The following is a 23,135-nucleotide window of genomic DNA, read 5'->3' as shown; positions in this document are numbered from 1 at the left end:
TGTGCACCTGGGGCCAAATTCATTCCACAGACATCTCTTTGTTGACACACTCATGTTTTGCAAAAATTTGCTAGCATTTGAAATTAAGGAAATTTCTCACATGCACCTACAAATGCAACCACAGTCATTGCACTCGAGTCAGATTTTTGGCTTCTGGAGGCAATTGCCTGGAGTGGAGTGGGACCGGCTTTGTTCCTTCCGTTCATCACAGCTTCCCAGATGAGCTGCCCCACTCACATTATGGGTTGCTTTTGCAGGCTCTCTCATTTTCCAGATGGAATCACTGAGTCGTAAATGGGTGAAGTGGCTCATTCAAGGAGGCACCAGTGTAGGTAGTGGCAGAGCAGGGACCGAAGCCCTGATACCCATCTTACCATCTAGCTGCAGGCGCAGGGAAAATCTTGGCTCAGTCATCCAATTCAATGAGGCAGGTGTGCTGAGTGTCTCCATAAGGATGCTCGGTGATTGATGTTTTCAAGCCCAGAAGAGGAGATTGCTGGAGGGTCTTAATGGCTGGGAGAATGATACAAGGTACATGGAAGCTTCCAGAACAAAACAGTCAGGGATGGCTGTGTGGAGTGATGAGGTTGTCACGAGGCTGGTGGACATAGCCTAGGAAATGTTTGCTTTCCAACATGATGTAATATTCATGCTTACACCTGGGACCCGAAAAAAGAGAAGGCATTGGAATGAATCAGTGACTATAAGGTTTGATATTGCGGTCAAGTTTTTTTCTGAATGGTAAAAATGAGTTGCACTTAACTATTCTCTAGACTAGTGGTCGGCAAACTCATTAGTCAACAGAGCGGCAAACCGCGGCTTGAGAGCTGTATTCTGCTCACTAGCCGTAGTTTGCCAACCACTGCTCTAGACTGTGGGGCAGTTGCTAGAGAGGTAAGTTATAGTGATTAGAGGAAAGACGCATTTTCCATGTATTTTTAAACAGAAGAAGTTTGGTTGAGTGTCGTTATTGCACAGGATGATGTAGTTTTCCTACCCACAGTGAAATCCCTCCTGGACCATAGTTCCTCAGAGGCCTGGGACCTCTCCAGGAGTCCCACACAGACACCCAGTATCTTTTACTCTCCTCATTGCTCTTGGCACTTTCAGAGATGCCTGATTGTAGTCATTTAAACACATGGACTTTCTAGGGAACAGGAGGCTTCACACTTCATCTCATTAACCTACATGGGCACCTGTGAGCCAAATTCCCACCCAGGGCACCCACATGTTCTGCTTGATATTCTTCAGCAGCCAGTCTCTGATCTTTGGATGATTAACTTCCCTGTTGTGCCCTTAATGTGCCGGAGGAAGGCTGGGGGCCTCCAGGGCCATAGGCTCCCCTAGGGATGGCCCATTTCCACACACCCAGTAGTGTTGGGGGGATGGCACACTCTGCCCACCACTCTAGGGAGCAGGCTTATTGCTCTCTCTGGGCTCGTTCCATGCAAGGCCAGCCCCCCAACTGCTGCTTTCTCATTTATCTGTATTCACCAGGGAGCCCGTTCTAATTAATTACCATCTACACTCTGCACCCAAGGGGGAGACCTTCAAGTGGGAGAGTGGGGGGAATAGACATTGGGATTCAGTCAAGATCTTCAGGTTCGCAGGCTTGGTGTTGGCAACCACACTTCTTCGCAGAGTAAATGAATGAGAACATCCAGCTTTGTGCAAAGCTGCCTATGAAACCACCTCTCGCTATGTCCCGGTGTCCAGCAGAGGGAATGCCTGGAGGGGCCTGAGACAACAGCCTTCACCTGGGAACTCAGCTTCTGGGGTTCAGGATTGATAGACACATATTTTTTCTTGTTGATCTTGGAGGACTTAACCCTTAAGCTGCCAAAGTCTCCTTTGAAATGATTCAGGAAGTGAGCACAGTGGTTCTTAACCCTTGACTTCACGTATCAACCACCTTTAAAAAAAAAAAAAATAGATGTCAAATCCTGTTGCTTTACTTTTTGAAAAATGTAATGTTCCAACAGCATCTTTTAAAAAATTGAGATGTAATTCACATGCTATAAAATTCACCCTGTTAAAATGTACAGTTCCATGCTTTTTAATGTATTATAGAGTTGTCAATCTCGTAATTCCAGGACATTCTCGTCACCTCAAAAAGAAACTCATACTCATTAACTGTCACTATCTGTTTTTCTTCTTCCCAACCCTTCTCCCTACACCACCCTGATCCCCACCTCAGAATAAGGACACTACTAATCACTCCCTGTCTCTATGGATTTGCCTATTCTGGCCATTTCCTATGAAGGAAATCATACAATATGTGTCTATCCCCCCATTTGAAACCTTGTGAATTGAAATAGCTGAGCCTTTTATGTGTTTTCAAAAAAGTCTCAGGGTTTAGTTACAGCCAGGGATTGAGCATCCTAGCAAAAAAAATGTTGAAGTGCCCTGCTCTAGGGTGCCCCTGTGCCCCTGGAAACAGTAAGTGCTTAGGAAATGTTTGTTGAAGGACCAAATCCACATTCTAGAAAAATCTCTCACAGCCTAATATGATTGGGGTACCTGCCCCCAAGGATATTGATTAGTCCAAACATTTCCAGTTAGCTGTTTTTCATCACTATTTGGAAATCTCAGTCAAAATCCACTGTAGTCTCTGTTTCTCCAACTCAATAAATTGAATGAGTCTCTATGGTTGTCACCATCTCTCCAACTTGTGTAGAAGTTTTCCACATGGGGCTGTGGCTGGGAGGTCATGGAAGGTGCTGTCCTTTCTAGAGAACTCTCTAATGACCAGGGTAGTACTGGCCACTCAAAGGAACTTAACTGAAATGGCCATCCTGGCTTCTCTTAAATGCATCAGATCCACAGCTCGACTGATATTAGAAAGATGAAACACAGCCTGGGACAAATGTGCAGGTTGGGAACACTGTGGGGAGGGAGGTTACAAACAGGTATAAAACTGGAATGATTAGAAGACACAGGTAAGGGTCTGTGATGTCTGTGGGATCTATTTAGTAGTCCATGTCCTTCTTCCCCATTTCTCAGGCCTCCTGTTTTCCAGAGATGCCAAACTAGAGGACATTCAGGCCACACCTGTTTGCCTCATGCCACCTACATGGTCATTTATCACAGTAGCATCTCCATCTTCTGCTTTGTGCTTTCTGGATGAGAACACTGAGCTGAGGAACCCAGGGTCACTTCTCCTGGGTACCTGCAGAGATTGAAACACTCAGGAAATACACAGTGCAGTTACTCAATATCCAAAGTTGGCCTGCCATTGGGTGGCATAGTGGGAATGGTTTGGGGACACATTTCAGTGTTGGGGACACAAAGCAGAGCCCCCCTGTTGGAGCAGAGAGGCATTCATGCCTTGCTTTGTTCAACAAATCCTTTTGGAGTGCTTGCGATCTGCCAGGCACTGTTGGGATGATGCAGTGAATAAAACACGGCAGGTTCCTGCATTTTGGGAATTTACACTGAAGTAGGATGGGACAGAGGGTGGAAGAAGGGAGACAGCAGTGAGTTAGCAAACGTGTCGTAAATATCAGATAGTGATAAGTGTACAAAGAAAAATAAATCGAGTCCAGAGGACTGAGAGTGATGGAAGAGAGGAAGAAGTGGCCAAGTGGAGAGACTAGTCCGATACACAGCATGACCTGCGTGAGTTAGGGAGAGAGCAGGCAGTCCTCCCTGGAGAGATAATTCCAGGCAGCATAATCACCCTGGAAACTGAAAAATAACTCTAGTATTGGTCCTCACCCTGGATAGGTTAAAATTAAAATATCTGTGGAGGGAGATAAATTGTGTGTGTGTGTGTGTGTGTGTGTGTGTGTGTGTGTGTGTGTGTAAGTGTATGTAAAACTCAACAGGTGATTCGGTTGCATAGGTAACTAGGATTGCAAAATATTATATAAGAACAACACAGAGGGCATTGTGCCGGGAGCTGAGTGAGCCAGTAGAACAGATGCAAATGCCATTGGAAGTGGTGGAAAGCCACTACAATGTTGGAGCAGAGGGCCATAAGCATCATAAGAGCTCCATGCCAGAGCAGCACACGTGTCCTCTGCCTTCTCCACGAGGTATCAACAAAACCTGCAAGTGGCGGGCAGAGAAGCTGTCTTTGTCTTTGCTTGTAGAGACTGTACACATAGTTAATCCTTGTTTGTTTATGTGTCCAGAACAGACATGTTTACACACAGCGCAGTCTAGAAATCTCAAAACTAGCAAGCTTTGTGAGTTCACCACATTCTCCCTGGTGTTCAGGATGAGGAAGATAAATGCCTCTCTGATAACAGGGAGGGCCTCCGACTGTCTTATTTCTTCCTGAGGAGGTGTTTCAAAAAATGCAAACTTGACAAAACAGATGAGGAGCATTGCAGATTACATTTCTGACAGTGCGCAATCTCTGCTCGTCCGAGCCTTGTCATTAGGAAGCCTCCTGATTATCCTGGCAGCTCTGGCTTCTAACTCCTCGTGGACAGAAAGAAGCATGAGGAGAATTACATTTCTCCAGGGATGGGGTCAATGGTCATCCTGTGCATTGGACAGCTGGCTCTGGGTCATATTGAAGTATCGTGGTCTCTAGTGCTACTGACAGAATGGCTGATGGCCCTGTTGTCGCTTCCTTTATGCTCACTATCGCTTACAAATTAAGCTGAAGCTGTAGATTCTCAAAAATCAGGGAGGGAAATCTTCACCTGCTGTCCCAGCTTTCCCACATTCATTGTGAGTCTCTGGTCCCGCAATGTTCAGGGCTACATGGAGACAACACTAAGGTTTGGAATGGGTGCCTGTGCCATAGCTGCCTCCCTGTGCCACTGGGAGGGAGAGACTGGCACGAGGCCCGTGCACTTCTGTTGGCAATGTATTAGTAAAACAGCTCTGGGCATTTTACATCAAGCATTGACCTTGCAACACCAGTGCCAACATGATAGGCACCCCTGTGTTCTTGCTCCTCAGCCACCATTCTGTTCTCAGATACTATGATTCAATAAACATGGCTCTGGACTGAGAGTCAGAGGCTTGGGGCTTAAGCCTAGGCCCCTCCCAGACTAGCCCCATGGTGTTGGGCAGGTGGTTAGCCTTGTAGAACTTAAGTTTCCAATCTGTTAAAGGAGACCACTCAATTGAGTATGCTCTGGTGTTCCCAGACCACCATGAGTCTGGGATGGGCTGCCCATTTGGCTAAGGGTTGGTTTGAGAGTGAGCAGAGGGTGAGGTGGGTGTGGTGAGGGCATCATGGGGAAGAGGCTGTGGGTTCAGACAGAGAGGAGTTGGGAGAGGAGTTCAGCTCTCTACTCAGCCACTTCCTAACCCGGTGGTCTTGGGAAAGTGACTTACTATCACTAAACCTCAGATTCCTTTTTTGTTTGTTTGTTTGTGTTTGTTTTTTATTGATTTCTGAGAGGGAGAGAGATAGAAACATGAGTGATGAGAGAGAATCATTGATTGGCTGTCTCATGCATGCTTCACACTGGGGATTGAGCCCACAACCTGGGTATGTGCCTTGACTGGCAATCGAGCATTGACCTTCTGGTTCATAGGTGGACACTCAACCACTGAGCCATGCCAGCTGGGTGAACCCTAGATTCTTTATCTTCAAAATGGGATTGCTGAGGCCTACTCAGTGCTGGGAAGTAAATGAGATTGTATAAAGTATCCAGTACACTGAGAGCATATTAAATGCAGGCTAGCTATTATCACTGGTACCCACTCAGAGCTGGGTAATTATTTACACCTTTGGAGTATTCTGTTATCTTCCAGCATGATGTAGAACTCAGCAAGAGAAAGGTTAGTTCTCTTAGCATTGGCTTTTATTCAGAATGTTTCTCAATTGTCCCTAAATCTTCCCACTTAGTGCTCACCTCTCAGACTTGATCATTTTTGGTGTGAAGGACCCTGCAATATTGTATACAAGCTGGATCTGGGCTTTTCTTTATCCTCTAAATCAGTGTGGTCCCTGGGCTCTGTGTGGGCTGTATAGTACAATGTATTGAGAATCCTAGCATTAACTCATGCCGGAGTGTGGAATTGGCATCCCAGGCACCCATTGGGATTAAGAAGTACATGCAGTTCCCAAAGGACCCTTCTCCTTTTAGGGGAGTTAGAATCTGCCCTGCATCAAGGGGGCCTTCCCCACCCAATGTTGCCATGCACCCCGGTTTATGTGCACATACCATTAGTTAGGCACAGATGGTTTCCCATATCAGGGATCAGAGGGAGGCACCCCTAACATCTTCGCTTCAGGAAACTTTCTTATAAAGAAACAGCTCTTGGCTTGCTTCTGACACTTGTGCCACCTTTATACCCTCTGATCTTCTCCTCTCTGGCCCCTTGCGAAGGGTGTGGAAGTTCAGGTGGAAATGGAGTACTTCCAGGCACCCTCATGGATCATGTAAAAATGAAGTCACAGAACATGCTTATGCCAAACTTTACGTCAGTAATTCACCTTTGGCGGACACTTGTTGCAGGTCTGCTATAGCCAATGACTGTGCTTGGTCCTGGAGTTAGATGCCAAGTCATAAACATCCAGCTCTGCCCCCAAGGAGCTCTGAGTGCCCACCTCAAAGACTGAAAGAGCAGCTGGGAGGGGTGTACTAAAGTTCACTGCATAACAGCTGCCCTTAGGGGCTTTGGCTTGGCTGATGGATCAGGGATTATACCCTCATCATCATCATCATCATCACCATCATCACCATCATTGTTATCAATGTTGTCATTGTAATTTTCGGAAGTCAAAGGAATTATTTACACTGTCAACTCCAGCCTTCAGAAGGATGATGCATGCTAAGTGTCACATGATAGTACAGATAGTACAGGGTGGGACAGTTCAGAGAACAGCGGTCCAAGAACACTTCTTGAGAGTGGAGTCTGTTTGGATCTTAATGATGGTCCTAATCCTGATGGCCTAAGAGAAGTGGGGTATCAAACTTTACTCAGACAGAACTTGTAAACAGAGGGAGAGGTCTGGGCTGAGATTTCACTATTTTTAGGGAAATGGAGCTCGGAAAGTTACTGGAGCTTGTGTGCAGGAAGGAATAGGTAAACTCTTAAAGGCCCAGAGAATCTTGACTCCTTAGCTCTTCTAGTTTTGCAGCTTTTACAGTAGTGTTCTTTCTCCTCTCAGAATCAGCCACATGGTCCTTTTCCTATCCTCTCTCGGGGCCTCTTCCTGCTTCTGGATCTCAGTGTCCTCCTATAAAATAGGAATTTCGAATTCTTCATGAATCTAACACAGAATGAGCCCTACTTTCCCTCGGTGTGTACTCCTGGCTCCACCTGCCTCCTCAAGTCTCCCAGCTGGGAATGCCAGCCTCCAAAGGGGACACTTGACCATGAGCCTCTCCCTGGGACCTCCCCAAGGCTGCTCAGCCTCAGGCCGGCAAGGCTGCATGCTGCTCCTAGGGTCTGCCCTTCAGACCACCATGGGCTGCCTGTCCCATGCCCTAGGCTCATGGCCTTCTATGCCCTCCCAGGTGCAGGCAGCTCTGGGCAGTGGGCAGGAGCCATGGCTTTGATCACACACACAATAACCTCAGCACCGAGGCATCCATGCTAATCACTTTTGATTACAAATGGATTAAATAGGATAGCAGCTGCACAGGGATGCTTTGATTGAGGCCTGCTCAATAATGAGATGCATAGGCACAGGCTGGGAAGCTGTCATCAGCCCTGTCCAGCCCCTGCCCCACCTCCTTTGGGGGCATCTTCGGGCAGGGGTACTGCTCTGAGACACAAAGGAAACTGAGGAAACTCATGTAGGCCCTGCATTCAGCTAGCTTCATCTATGATATTCCTCAGAGCTACCCAGCATGCCTGCCTTTGCCAGTGGTATAGCCCTGTACTTCCCATTGCTGCAGGGAATGCAGCCTGTTCCGTGGGTATTCCCAGGATGGAAGGAGCAGAGCGAAGGTTAAACAGTAGCTGCCCTTCTGAGATGAGTCCTGAGTGTAACTCAGGAGCAGCTCTATCCACAATGGGCCCCCTCTTCCTGCAACCACACCCTGTATCTGTTCATTTGGCTTAAAGAGATAGTAGAAATAATGTCCTCAGTATAACCTTCATGTATAACAAGTATGAAAGGCATTCATGATCCCCTCTTATTCTCCTCCTACCCCTATAAATTCTGAGTGCTGGCCAGGATATTTGGACCTTGTTCAGAATAAGAACATGGAATACAGACAGGTAGAAGGCTTTGCCCTGAGTCTTCGTGTAGCCTCTCTGGCTCTTTGGAGAACAGCCCAGGCTCTGTCATCCTTCATGGAATCATCTACCAGCTCCTCTTTCCCTTCATCACAGACTGTCCTGCGAGTATCTGGTTTCCGATGATGGCTTCATGAAAGCAGTGACTGCCTGTGTGTGTCTATTTTTGTACAGAGATTGAACCAATTTGGGGTTGTGGGGTATGAGCAGCTGCCTTGGCTAAATTGCAAGGCTCAAGGGAGGGAAGGGAGATAAGAGGGATTCAGCACCAAAGCCAAGAGTTCTTCAGGCCCTTAGATGCGCTACTAAATTTGACCTTGAGGCATTTCATGTTTGGCCAAAAGCATTAGAAAGAGCAATGGGGGGAATCCCCTGTTTCTAATCACAGCTTCCACAGAAGAGCCAGTTTCCATCCACCTCCTGCCCACCATTACCCTCAGCCCAAGAATACAAGTAGTCAACCTGTGCTGAGGTGGCTACTTAAAAACCAGCCACAACAGAGCCATGGCTGAAGCCCCTTCACAGTGCCCACAGGCCTCTCATGTTAAAGGATTCCAGAGAATCATGGGCTTAGAAGCAGGTAAGAGAAAAGGAGGGATACAGAGTTGAATTCCAACCACCCTAGCTGTTGATGTGGTACCACACAGTCTCCCCATTACCCATTCAGTGGTCCAGACTGAACCTCACTGCACTCCGGAAAGATGTAAGAAGAGGAGGTTACTCATGGTTATGAAGCACTGGCCTCAGGCTCCTTACAGGTATGGATTTCACCATCCAAACATCCCTGTAGGGAGCCAGTGCTACCACTTTTTATGTGGATGAGAAAGCAGAGGCTCAGGATTAAGCTGCTGGAGAGAGTTAGTAGCTGAATTTGGGTCTAGTTAACTGTTAAGCATGGCAGAGCACATGGCCTCATCTGTCTTCTCATTTCCCAGGTGAGTACACTGAGATGAAAGAGACTAGAACAATGTCTAGTGCTGGTGGTGGCAGTGAAGGATTAGAATTCAGTAGCCCTACCTCGTTCTAGCCTTCCTTCACATTGCAGAGTGCAGGGACATTTCCAATTTGCAGATACTTTTCCTGCTTGAGGCCTTTGGGCATGATGTCCCATTTCTCTGAGTACCTTCTCTACAGCTCTGTGCTTAGCACCTTCTGCTCTTCCTTCAGGGCTCAGCTGCATTATTGTTTCCTTGGGAACACCTTCCTTGACCAACCCCATAGTCTCAACCAGGTGTTTCACCATGAAATCTCTTGTGATATCCACTCCTCCCCACCCCCCATTTATTTTTAATTCTGCAACCAGTAGCCATTAGGTGAGAAATGTGAGAATATGTATAGTATGGAAATTGGCAAATGCCTTCCATCAGTGCTTTTTTTAAATTCTTTGTCTCCCAGAGAGTCAGTTATTAAAGATTTGTCAGCACAGGAGTGGCCAGTGATTTACTCCTCCCACTGACACAGTGGACTCAGCCTGAGAGCCACATTGTAAGGGAGGCATTTATATGCTAGATGGTGATGACACAGGAAACGATGTTCAGGGAGAAGAGCTGAAAGCACTTGGGATATTCCACTTGAAGATGTGTGGCTATGACACCTGTCATCGAGTGTCTCAGGAAGGCTAGTGGCAGAGAAATAAGCAGACTGCTCTGTATGCATGGGTGGGACTGGGGAACTCGGGAGAGGATGAGTCTGGAATTCTTCAGGTTTGGTATTTGGCTCAGAGTTGAGGTGTGGAGTCTGAAGTAGGTGGATTAGTCCTGATAAATGGGCTTCACATTCCCTATTGGACAGGAAGATCAGGACAGTAAAGCTAGTTCTTGTTCCTTAGAAATAGGGTGTGAGTTTTAATAAGGCACATTTCAACCGAGGAAAAGTGGAATTTGCTGAAGACTGTTGCTGGCCACTGAACTAGCAAGTGCCACTTCCTCAGAGGTGTTCAAACTGGGTGTCTATCTGTTAGAGATGGAGATTCCTGCATGGGAGGGGGTCTGGGAAATCACACCCTAAGATTCCTTCCATGTTAAGACCTGTGAAGCTGAGAGTGTGTCCCTGGGCAAGTCACTGAACGATTTTTTGCCTCATTTCCTCCGTCTGTTAAACAAGAAGGAGAGTTTCCCTCCCTCCCTTTTTTCAGTGTTCGCCTGAGCAGCCTCATGTTCTAAATAAGGTCTCTCTCCATTAACTCTCTGTCACACTCAAACTTTTTTTCCCACTCTTATTTTCCTTGAACTTTCCATGACTCTAAATTATATTTATTTTCGTTATTCAAATTAATGCTGTTTCCTCAGTTAGACTTTTGGTTATCAAGAGGTCCGGTCTATGTTTTAGTTCATTGACGTATCCTCAGAATGTAGGCTTCATGGCACTGGTGATGGATGTTGAGTGATTACGTGAGCTCATCATTTGAAATATTTTTAGGTCTAGGAAGGAAGGGTGTTTGATCAATCTCATCTTCACTATTCTTGTTATAATAAAGACACTCTATACCTTGAAATAGGGCCATGTTCCCTATGACTTACTTGACTATGAACAACATTTGCCATTTTGTACTCAATTGGTGATAAATGGTTAATAATTCAAAGAAAATGGTCAAACTCTTTTTAATGGTAGGTGGAAATAAGCTTTTTTGTCTTAGAATTGGGATGCTTGTTAGTATCTCATGTGGCCCAGGACCTTAAGGTGCAGGGATAGATAGGGCCACTGCTGTTGACACTTTCATACCTCTCATTTAGATGTGGCAAGGGCAAGTGGCTGGACACAGCTAGGCTTGGCTTCACTACTCTCCTGTCCCTCTTCTAGCCCAGAATCAGGCTTGCTTCAGATGGCAGTCCACGTAGCAATGGGCCCTCTGCCCTCCAAATTATGGGCCTCTCTCCCTTCTGTTCTCAGCTATGATTCTTTAGATTTATCAAAAGATATCAGGACTCAATTTTTTTATGGGCTATTTAGAAGTGAAGCACAACAAATAGCTATCCTGAGAATATTTGCACAGTGATCCTGGTATAATTGATCGACAGCATACACTTTCCAGGCTTAGTAGGAAGGGATGTGCAGAGAAACAAGAGACCACTTACTCTCTGAAAGACCAGTGAGAGGTGGTGAGGGCACAGATCCTCCTAAAAATACATTAGGCTTTGACAATTACCTAGTTCTGCCTAGGGCCCTCTCTCTCCTTACCTCCTACCACTCCTCTATTTTTGCTATTTTATCTCATACCAAGTCCTTTTAGAAATGTTTTATGTGAAGCCTAATCATGCCTTGGGTGACTGATAGGGCCTCCTGTAACCTTTCCAAGATTCATAGGCTGTCAGATCATGGGGTGATCATTCAGAATCCCTCATGTCAGAGGTGGGCAATTTTAGGGGCTGGGCAGGGGTATAACTTGCCAAGGTCATACTACAAGTGAATTTCCAAATGTGACTACAAAAGTGAATGTCATCAGTCCCAGTGGTGGGTCCTTCGTCTGTGCTATAAAGGGCTAGGCATGTAATTATTAAAGGGGCTTCAGATGGAGTTAGCAGCTGCTTCGAGTCCCGCTGATATAGCATCTGCGTTGCATTCATTCTCCTCAGTATCAGTGGGTAAGGTATAGAGTGGCAGCCCTCACCTGAACCAGCCAGAAATTCTGGGCAGGTGTGCCCAAAGACAGGTGGACTGAGTCAGGCACACGTGGGATTCTGAGAGAGAACAAGTAAAGGTTGTCTTATTTGGAGAAGAGGCCCAGGGAGGTATAATCCACATTTCACTGAGCCATTTTGATGCGAAGGAAATCTCATTTCCAGATAACTCTGTTAAATGATCTGCATGTTTAAGAGAGTGACATCGCAAGAGACCATTTTGAGCAAAAGTTAGTGAAGGCAGGACTGTGTGAAACACAGATACATACATAGCCCAACAAGGATGAGTTACTGGTGAGTCAGCTGTTTCCAGAAGTCTTGTGTAGAATATAAGAGGGGAAGTCTTGTACATTTTATTTTTTATTATAGTTTGCATTTAACACTATTTTGTATTCGTTTGAGGTGTACAGCATTGTGGATAGACATTCAAACAGGCTACCAAGTGTTCCTCCAGTAATTCAAGCACCCACTTGACACGATGCATAGTTATTACAGTATTATTGACTGTATTCCTATTCTGTACTTTACATCCCCATGACTGTTTTGTTACTACCAGTTTGTACTTCTCAATCTCTTTACCTTTTTAAATGAATTCCTCAACACTCATTCCCTCTGGCAACTATCAGTCTGCTCTCTGTATCTATGAGTCTGTTTTTGTTTTATTTCTTTATTTTGTCCCTTGCGTTCCACATATCAGTGAAATCATATGATATTTATCTCTCTCTATCTAGCTTATTCATTTAGCGTAACACTCTCTAAGTCTATCTATGCTGTTACAAATGGTAAGATTTCATTCCTTTTTGTGGCCAAGTAATATTCCATTGTATATATGTACCACAACTGTTTTATCCACTCATATATTAAGCTTCATTTTTAAAAAATATGTTTCTATTGATTTCAGAGAGAAGGAGGGGAGGGGGAAGAGAGAGATAGAAATATCAATGATAAGAGAGGATCGTTGATGGACTGCATCCTGCATGCCTCCCTACTGGGCAGGACTGTATGTGCCCTGACAGGGAATCAAATCATGACCTTCTGGTCCATGGGTTGATGCTCAACCACTGACCCACATTGGCCAGACTCCACTCGTCTATTGATGGGCTCTTGGGTTGTTGTAAATAATGCTATAATGAACATGTGCATTCCCTTGAAGCTGTGTGCTTGGTCAAAAAGGACAGCCTTACCTGAGAGGATAAGACCATTCTTGGGTCAAGGCTATAGGAGTAGCTACAAACTCCAAACAAGCTCTCCAGAGTGGCAGATTTTAAGCAAAGTACCAGAATGTATATATTTCAAGGAGTCATGCCTCTTTCAAAATTATCTAGAAATTTTGAAAGGAAGCTAGTCTTGTTTTTCTGAGGGTATTTTCTTTGGAACATTGTTACAAGCTGTAGAATATCTGGAATGGTGAAGAATCATTCTGAACACATCAAATGCCTTGGTCCTCAAAGAGCTCTCATCCTGGGGAGCAGCAGGACCCAGTAGGGACTCAGCACTTACGATGCCAGCAGTACTATTGGCAAAGCAGGGCCACTCATGAAAGTGATTGCACATTGGTTGGGCAAATAGCAATTCAAAGACATGTTTATTTCAACCAATAGCAAACTATATAAACAAGCAAGTTCTACTTGCTTAATTAAAATGAGTAAGCAAATGACCTGATCTTTAAAAAACTTGGTAATTTTTCTGATGAAAACCATAAGCAGAGGTATTTAATAAACAAAGATAGCCTTTTAAATTTTAGTATTGTGAAAGCGGTTTCTTGTAAAGGAGAGGAAGAGCTCCAGGTTTCACTTTCCTTATCTCTGCTGAAGATGGTTGCCTGTCTTTCCTGAAGGTCACGCCTCCTGCTGTCCAGCTCTTTGATCCTGGGGTGCAAACTGCCCTTCCTGCTTGCTCCTTCTCCTCATTCTCTGTTGAATTTGAAGAGGATGTCATAGTATGTCTCATGCATTTAGTAACAGAGATGGATTACTGTAGATTTCCCATTTCTGGGTATTATTAAAACTGCCTACTTATGTGATCATAATGATACTATTCTTCCTTGGATGCAGCTATGCCTTCCCCATCATTAATTCCCCCTTATAAATACCTGTCTCCTGTCTTAGTTTGTGTCTCTAGAAGACAGAGATCTTCTCTAGGTGGCATGACACTGGCAGTGCCACCATACAGAGTAGTTAAGAGTGAACAAAGGCTTTGGACTCAGATAGAACAGAGCATGTTCTCTGGATCTGTCAATGACTACCCTATCACTTTGACTATGTCACTTAATGGAGCTAAGTGTCTGCTTTCTCAGTCATAAAATGGGTATAATCATAGTACTGCATTATGAGAGTCTTAAGGGGATTGAATGGTACAAGCTGTTCTCTGGAAAGCATTTACAGTTTGTGGGGATTCCTAGCATCCGGAATGATGGCCTGAACTTGGCATGCTCTCAATGCTGGAAGGAAAGAAGAACTGGAGGGAGAGGAGGTAAACTTGGTTAGGAAGGGAAGATACTCATAATAATTAGCAATGTTTAAAGCAGTGTGCGGCGTACAGTACAGACTCTAGTGAGTCCTAGTCAGCCAGGATTCAAGAACAAAGATCCTTTGAAAGAAGTCAATTTGAGTTCAGAGAAATCTGAAGGGAAGATCAAGGTAATAGGATGTTACCTTAGATGCCCACATTGTGAGGCTGCATGGGCTAATGGGAAGTCTGGCTCCCACCTTCATGGCAGGTTATCTGGGCACAGCTGGCAGTGCCAATGTCCCTGGGCTTAGGGCTGACTCCCTGGCAGAGTAAGAAGGAAGGAAGCAAGATACAATTTAGGGATTCCTGAGGGGGTCACAGGCACCTTAGAAGACTGGAGTTATTATGATTCAAAGCTGGGTTCAAGTTCAGATTCTGTCACTTTCTGCCTCGGTAACCTTGGGTGAGTTATTTAACCAATTTGCCTCTCACTTTGCTCAATTATAAAGTGGTAAAAATAACACTATCCTACATAGATAATGCAAAGATGAAAAAAGGTAATGGAGTAAAAGCATCTACCTGCTATAATAACAGGCAAAAATAGGTTCTGAAAGATCAATTATTTTTTATCATATAATTAGCAAAGCGCTTTCTGGAGTAGGCCCTTCCATTTCACCTGAGGCCTACAAAAGCTGTGGCTGCCTACAGTGTAGGGTTTAGCCACCACAGGGTCCAACTTGACATTATCTTATTCACCTGTAATTGTGATTAATTTAGTCAAAAAGACCAGATTCTCAGCCCAGTTGGCTACACTGAGCTAAGGAGCAGAGCTCTTGACTCCACGCCCAGACACTCTCTGAAGCAAGCACCTCCTGCCTTTTCCATTCTCTGCTGCCCTGTGAGCCTAAGGGTCTAAGTTAATTTCCTGGGTTTCACCAAGGATCCCAGAAAAGCTTCAATACTAGCACTGGAGCCCAGTGCTCAGATCATCTGGGCAGTCTAAGCAGAAATTCAGTAAATGATGAGGAGAAGAGAGACACCATTGACTTTCCCCCCAGCACCCAGCTTTGCTTGGCATATGTACAATGAGGGGAACCTGTTTTAATGGCCTCTTCCAAACTTTGGAAACAGCTCGCAGATGCTTGCGTGTGATTTCTTCATTTTGTTTGAAGGAAAGAACCAATAGCCCAGACTGTGCTCCTGAGAGGTGACATATCTTTAGCTCTGTCCTTTCCTGGTAAATTAGTTATGCTTTCTTCAGCATGTAGCTTGGTGAACTTCAGATGAAGAGAGCATTTTTCTGATGAGGACTCATATGTGGTAAGTCCTAAAGGTAGTTTTCTTAAAATGGGGCCCAGCTATGTATCTATTCTGCTAATTAGTAAGAAGGACCATTTTAGCATCTTTAAAGAGGTGCGCTGGGTAATTCTGTTTCCCAGGTATATTTTGTTAGTACTTCCAATACTAGTACTTCCTTTGTAGGGGCCCTCTCTTTTTTGATAGGAGTTTTCAAATTTTCTTTATTATAAAGTTTTAAATCAAATAGAACTTAACCTGGAAATCCAATATAAAACATCAATAAAAGTTGAGTTGCTTTGGATTAAGTGGGATTGGGCTGGAACTCTCCACCTTCGCCCCTCTCACCCACCTTACTCTTTCATGGAATCCAGGACTCTGTAGTGTACCATTTGAAAACCACTGTTCTATAAATTTCCTATGCGTGATTCATTTTGAAGGGTCAGCGCATCATAGAGGACCTGATAAAAGCTCTAATAGTGCACATTCCAAAAATAGCAGGCAGCTCATAGACTGTGATGAGTCAGCCACATCAGGCTCCAACGCCATTTTAACACCTACTAATTGTGTAGCCTTAGATTCAACTTAACCCTTTTGAGCTCTTTTCTACCAAAATACTTAATAATGGGGATTTGAACTCCTATGTCACCAGCTTACATCAGGTATATCTTTGTAAATGTCCCACCCAACACTACACCGGGTGCCCTCCATGAAATCCAGTTTTCTTGGTCTGGGGAACAAGGCATTTAAAAAGAATTCTACTGAGAAGTTTCAGAAAGGCGGGGCGAGTTTCTGTAGGTTCACCAGGTTCAAATAACATAAAACAAGACTCATTGTCCCGGTGAGTTCTAGATTAGGGCAATCAGAGGCCTCTTCTTTCATCAACTCTCATAGTTGCAGCTCTAATCTGGGAGAAAGATGAAAGGCATTCCCACCCAGAAGTTGAAATAGCTTGGACAACCACCAAATATCCACCCCACCATAAGAGCATGGGTTATATGTACAAGGTTACTCATGGAACTAAAAAACATTAAAAAAAAAAAAAAAAAAAAAAAAGGTAAAAGGTAAAAGCTCTTTTGGCTGCATATCTAGGGGAATTTGTTACAGCTCTCACCTGTAAACATTAGAACCCCATCATTTAACAAATAACAAAAGAAAAATATAAGCCATCAAGACCAGGCTTGCCGGGAGTTATACTCAATTATTATTAGTCATGCTTGCTACTTTTTGGGAAGGAGCCCAAAGCTAAGCCTGCCTCCACTGTCAGTGGTTTCAGGTTTAACCTTTAAAAGTCCATGAGTCTGAGGAGACTTAGCAAAAGGACTCAGTCCAGCTAGGATGGCATCTTCAAGTGTGCACCTTGCCCCTTAGCCTGGTGGGAAGCTGACTGCGTGGCCTCCTCACCACCTATCCCAAATGCCTTGACAGTGAGATCCAAGGCCTTTTGAACTGTAAGGTTTCTTACCCTTTGCTTTAATATGGATTAAAGCAAAGGGTAAGAAACTACCCTTTGCTTTATGTAGTTTCATGCCATCTAAGAAACTACAGCCTCACTAAGACAGTGAACTGTGTAGCAGTCCAGGTGACCATCTATCTCAGCTCCTACTTGCACACTAATAATGGGGCGCAGAACAACATCCTTGTTGTCTTCCCTCCTGTCCTTTTGATTATGAATTCTCCCAGAAAGTATAGACAGCCTCTTAGAGGGGTGTGTTTTGGGGAAGGGGGAGTTGCTGGAAAAGAGGAAATAGAGGAAACTATTTATTCACAGAGAGTCTGTTTCGAAGTGAGGGGGCCATTTTTGGATTCTAGAGGTATGGGGCCAGAGGGAATATGGAATTCATTTTAAAGGTGCTAAAATAAGACCTGATTAGGTGAAGTAAGCTTATAATCAGTGAGTGGAGGCAGACCCAGGGGTAGGACATGCATTTTGCCACTCCCAGCCCAATGAATGCCCCTTTGTGCTGCGATGTTCCAGATGTTCCATGTTCGCTGTGAAGAAGCTCCCTATCGGTTACATTTTACCTTCCTTATTACAATTTCCACATTTACCACATTGGTCCCAGTAAACGTGTGGCTTATTCATGGATGGTGGCTCCAGAGCCTGTTGCTTGGTGGAAGTCACCTAACCTTTCATTAACGTCAGCCTGATTGAAGTCCCAGAGCTCAGCAGATTGCATTCCCTTCCCTCTCTGCCTCCCTGCTTCGGGTCACTCCCCACACAGTGAGGCAGTAAGCTGTTTTCCAATGGGAAGAATGAGAATGGGGTCCAGTTAGGGGCCCAGAAGGTCTGGACCTGTGCTTTTTGGGTCCGTGGCTTTGTGGAGGAACAGGCTCATCTCTGCTTGTCTTTGCCTCAGTTTCCCTGGATTTTTGAGCACATTTCTTTCACCTCCAGGATGGAGGCCAGCAGTTGGCTGTGTCAGGGTGGGACTAGTCTGAGATGGTGGCTACACCACCTTCCCTCCTTCCAGTCCCCCAGCAGAGGGGGCTCCTGAGCTCTCTTAGGACACAATGAATTCCTCATCCACCCTGGGACCTTCTATTGTCTCCCTCAGGTCCTGACACTGAAAGAGTGGAAGCCTGTTTTGAGGACCAGATAGATCTCGGTGGTCTGCAGTTTTGAATGTAGGAGAACTTCCTGAGCTATATTTCTAATGCACATCTGGGCACCGGCTTCAGTGCAGAGGACGGCCCCTTCCTTTCCTCGGTGCAGAATGTGTGGACTTCTAGGGAGTAATCAGTTGAAAAGGAGAGCATTCAAGGAGCAGAGACTGTTTCGCTCAAGAGCTCATGTGGTTGGATGGAACATGGCTAACTCCTGGAGCCAGGAGGCAGGGATTTGGGGCTGATGGTGAGGAAAGGCTATTCTTTGGAACTATTGAGAGAGGAGGTCACAGGCTTGCCTTTGATTATTTCCCAGGTCAGATAACATCTGAGATGCACTCTAGATTGTGAATAAGTAGTTAAGGATCTACAAGGTACCTTGATACCACCTCCCTGTCTCATCCAACCCACCAATTAAATTGGTTCTAACACATCAGAACTGCAATGGGGCCATTGAACGTTTTATTGTTCCATTCACAGGAAGAGGGTCCCCCCACCCCTCTTTCTCCATCCCCTTTCGATTTCATGCTGTCTTTTCTTCAGTTGAACCTTTGACTTCTGCACTGATGTATAAGCCAATATTCTCTCATAAAGCCTACAGTGGATAGAGAAAAGTGTTCCCATTGCTGATTAATTCATTCACATGTTTGAGTGCCTACTTCAGGCTGGAAATACTCTTGATGCTGAGTGCCACATCCTCTTGTCGACTTGAACGGCGTCACCAGCCGTCTCTCACAAGTATCTTCTGCAGGCTCAACGGTTTAGTCATTCTATTCCCCACCATTGACAGTACTCACCACTTTCCCTTAAAGTCATTTGACTAATATGTATTTATTGATTAATTATATGTCCAGACTCCTCAGTACTTTGAGAAATGTAGAGGTTACATGAGATAGTAATAATGGTCTTGTTGGGCACAGTCTTGTTAGATAAGAAACAGAAAATAAAAAATATATGTAACAGCACAAAACAGAACTTCAAACAACTAGAACTAAATTGCATGCATCTGAGTCCTTCTGAGGAAAAGGAAAATGGGGTCTAATAGTTCCAGGGATAGATCCTGACTTTGTTGAGCTAGGGACACTATGAATAATAACCAAAAATGCCACATCTCTATTGCCAATCAAACAAATGGATCTGGTTATTTCTCAAGTCCAAAACCACTGGCATGAGGAAATAGCGCATTCGATAAAGTGCTTTGAACACCCTTGTGGTTGATTTGCAGTTGCAGCATCAGAACTGGGAGGAACTAGATCTTTGGTTTTATGCTTGCTGTCTACCTGCTGAACCACATTAAAAGGAGGTGGAAGAGTCCCTGCCCACTGGGCTACAAGGGCCTGGAGAATTTGAGATTTGGTTCCTATAAGCTAACACGTATTGGTGGCCTTGTCCTTAACAAGGTCACTCTCAAACCCATACCCCATCCTAGCCTTTCTATTCTTCCTTGCCAACTCCATCCTAACCTGTTCTCTGCTCAATTTAGAAGCTTAGGTTGTACTTACGAGATCTGACGAGTGGATGGTCATTACCAATTAAATAAAATAATGTCTGGAAGGAAGGATCAGTTAAAAGTCATTCATGGGGACACATGTTTTATGTTACTGCCTGTAGTTCACTTGACTAATAGTCTGGCACTCATCTTTTTTCCCTATGCTATGTCTCATCAGCGAGTTGTCACCAATACTCTATAAATCAGAAGCATCGTACAATAAAAAAAATAGGATGAGCTTGGGGCAATATAATTTTGGATTTAAATTCCCAAATATCTATACTACCTGTGTGACCTGGAAAATGTTATTTAAATTCTATAAGTCTCAATTTCTCCCATAAAGTGGAGCTAATTTCTATGTCTTGACGAAGTTGTGAAGATTAAAAAAGAAAAATTGTACAGAGCAGCAAGCAGTCACTGTGCTGGGCACCCAGGGGGTGGATCTTCAATGCATTATAATGCCTTCCTTCCTGTCCCCTTAATGTATGCTCTGGCTGGCCATAGGGAGATGCAAATGCAACAGGTGCTTACTGGGACTTGGGAGTCCCTTTTTCATGTTTCTTTTCTTGCAGCTGCCCCACATCAGGTGCCTCGATCTGCCACCTTTCCATTTTCAAGGCTCAGTTCAAACTCTCTTATTTAAGCAGCCCCACCCTGATCTTTCTTAATTTACCTCCACATGCTTATGCTTACACCCTACTACACTCTGCTCACACTGATGTACATGCCTTATCCTTTGGCCAACTTGTAGGTTCCTTAAAGGCAGGGAGTAAGTCCCATAATGTTTGGCCCTTAGTGTTCAGTCAGACACCCTCATGGCTTGTTGTTGGGCTGTTGCATTGCCATCAGAGGAGCCAAACTGGCTCTCTGTCAGATGGTGCCATCTTCTCATGGAACCTTGTGCATGGAGAGCTGATCCACAGGCCTGGGTGTGAGGAGAAAGTACAGCTTCGACATGCTCCTATTCCTCTCTGCTCTGTCCCAGCGTTAACACCCCTCTCCCCATTATTTTTGGCAAAGACATTTAGAGAAGCCAGAAAAGCCCAGTTGAGCTTTTCTGAAGGCTGGAGGCCTGGAGTCCAGCATGACTCCCTCTCACTCTCGAACCAAACATAATATTGTTACAGCAAACATGAAATCTTTCCTATTTTTCCCAGATGCTCTCCAGGCCTAACAAAGCTAGTAGTCACATTCCTTGAATCAAAATAATAATCTGCCCTTTTTCTTTACCCCACACTTTTTTAGCATTTTTGCACAAAAATACAGAATGTTATTATTTTATTATTTAAGCGTATGAGTCTACTAAGTGCTTTTTGGAGAGGATGCAAAAATATTAAAACCTCACCTTTACCCTTTACTATTTTTTAAAAAATATTTTTTTATTGATTTCAGAGAGGAAAGGAGAGGGTAAGAGAGACAGAAACATCATCCATGAAAGAGAATTATTGATTGGCTGCCTTCTGCATGCCCCACATTGGGGAGCCCACAACCGGGGTATGTGCCCTGACCAGGAATTGAACCGTGACCTCCTGGTTCATAGGTTGATGCTCAACCACTGAGCCAAGTTGGCTGAGCTACCCTGTTCTATTGATTAAACACAAAGATATAGAAAAATAGATGAACTTGACTTTTGACTCAAATTATTGTGCACGATAATTTGAGGCATGAACTATGAATATATAAATAGATAGGGGAAAAAATAAAATGCATGATAAAGAGAAACTGAGTCGCACATAGCTGGGAAGGGAAAAAGGTCATTTTGACTGGGCTGATTAACAAAAAAGAAGGAGGAAGAGAAGGAAACGAGGGTGGGGAAGGAGAAGGAGGCCTTTAGCTAGTGGTATCACTGGCTACTTTTATAGTAAGAAGGAAGTCAGGTACCCTCTTCCTAAGAAGTGTATACATCTCTAGACTCCTGTAATTGAACTTACAATTTCAGAGAGGCTGGATCTGCTGAAGTCCTTCCATAGACTATGATCCCTAATTCAAGCATTGGGGACACTAGTGAGAAAGGTAGGAGGCAGTAGAGAGGGACAGTGCAGTCAGAGATGTGGTGGCCACAAGATGAGAAGGTCTTTGAGTTGATGTTCCTGACTCCTATCTTTAGCAATTCTGTTTCTTTAGCTCCAGAATCTAGTTTATGGTAAGTCCATTGCTGATCAGCCATCTTCAAGATAGTCTGTGCAAACTTTGAGAAGTTTCACTAAGGAAAACTCCTTTGTTCTTTTCCAGCTCCTCGCAGCCAGGGACCTTGCAGCCAGTGACCTTGCAGCCAGCGACCTCAAAGGATTTCAGCCACAGGTAAGTTCCACTGATCCTTTCATGATGTTTGGGAGAGTGAAATGTTCCATTTTGTTTATGAGTAAAAAAGTTGGCACCGGGGTAGGAAACCGCCCCCCCCCCCCCCACCTTGTATTTCCACCTTCTCTAACTCAAAGTGCCAACCTTGGCAGTGACCTGGTAGCTTGTCTTCTCCCTCCAGCTCCTCTCTCATCTCTTCATGACCAAAACACATTTTTCTTCCCTCTCTCTCTCTCTCTCTCTCTCTCTCTCTCTCTCTCTCTCTCTCTCTCAATATTTTATACTGGGAGATACATGCACCAACATACTTGGAATGTGTGGTGGTAGGTGACTTCATTTAGAAATTGATTAAACCAAGGCAGTAGAAGATGGGGTAGGCTGCTGTATTCCCCTGTATTTCCCCCTTTTTTTGGGGGGGGGGCTGCTGGGGGAGTGGGGTGGAGAACAGGATAGTCACATTTGTTTAATATTTGTGTGCACATGCCTTGCAGTCATTGGTCTGGCAACTGAGTTCATCTCCTACTCCAGCCCATCTTGGTTAGTTTTGGTGATCTTGGTTAGGAAATGAGCCACTATTCTCTCTGGCCAGAATGCTGTTTGAAGGTCACCATGGAGTAAATTGTAAGAGGGCCCAGACAAGGGCTCCCTGGGGACCTCCTGGACAGCACAGAAGATGGGCAGTAACCCTCCCTGTCTCTAGAAATATACTTACTGCTTACACACAGATAAGCATCAGTGTTCATACTGGACACACAGTCTGTGTGTTCCCCATGGTCCCAGCACATGGAAGTAAAGAGAAGTAGATCCTGCAATGAGGCTGTATGCTCTGTAGAGACAGGATCAGTGAGAGGGAAGTGAGATGCTGCAAAGAGAGAATGAACAGAATAGCAAGCCTTATTGGTGCTTCAAAGGTAAGTTCTTGTACTCTTTGGGGTAATTCATTTACAGCTTGTTGATCTTTCTGTCAGGGATGTGATGAGGTTTAGGAATAAGTAATCAGGAAGCCAATTTGTCAACTATGGAAAACTGCTCATTAATTAAATTCCTTATTCACATCCTATATAATAAAAGGGTAATATGCAAATCAACCAAATGGCAAAATGACCTGACTGGTCGCTATGATGGCCACTGACCACCAGGAGCAGACACTCAATCCAGGATCTGCTGCCTGGTCGTCAGTGCTCTCCCCCAGGGGGAGTTCTACTCAGCCACAA

The 23,135-nt window shown here is 44.6% G+C and overlaps 1 protein-coding gene across 4 annotated transcripts in view; it reads left to right on the top strand.

Annotated features, from left to right (window-relative positions):
* The window catches only part of SETBP1 (SET binding protein 1), a 321,712-nt gene that overhangs the window by 143,649 nt on the left and 154,928 nt on the right, over window positions 1-23,135 (top strand). For all 4 annotated transcript variants that reach the window (XM_084887230.1, XM_084887227.1, XM_084887228.1 and 1 more), the window contains exon 3: window positions 21,853-21,921. In XM_084887230.1, the coding sequence (XP_084743356.1) occupies window positions 21,853-21,921 (69 nt within the window). The remainder of the gene's footprint in view (window positions 1-21,852; window positions 21,922-23,135) is intronic.

This window comes from Pipistrellus hanaki, assembly GCF_964339955.1.
Source record: "Pipistrellus hanaki genome assembly, chromosome: 6".
NCBI classification, from domain to species: Eukaryota; Metazoa; Chordata; class Mammalia; order Chiroptera; family Vespertilionidae; genus Pipistrellus; species Pipistrellus hanaki.
The sequence above is the reverse complement of the archived record's forward strand: the minus strand, read 5'-3'. Positions and strand labels throughout refer to the sequence as shown.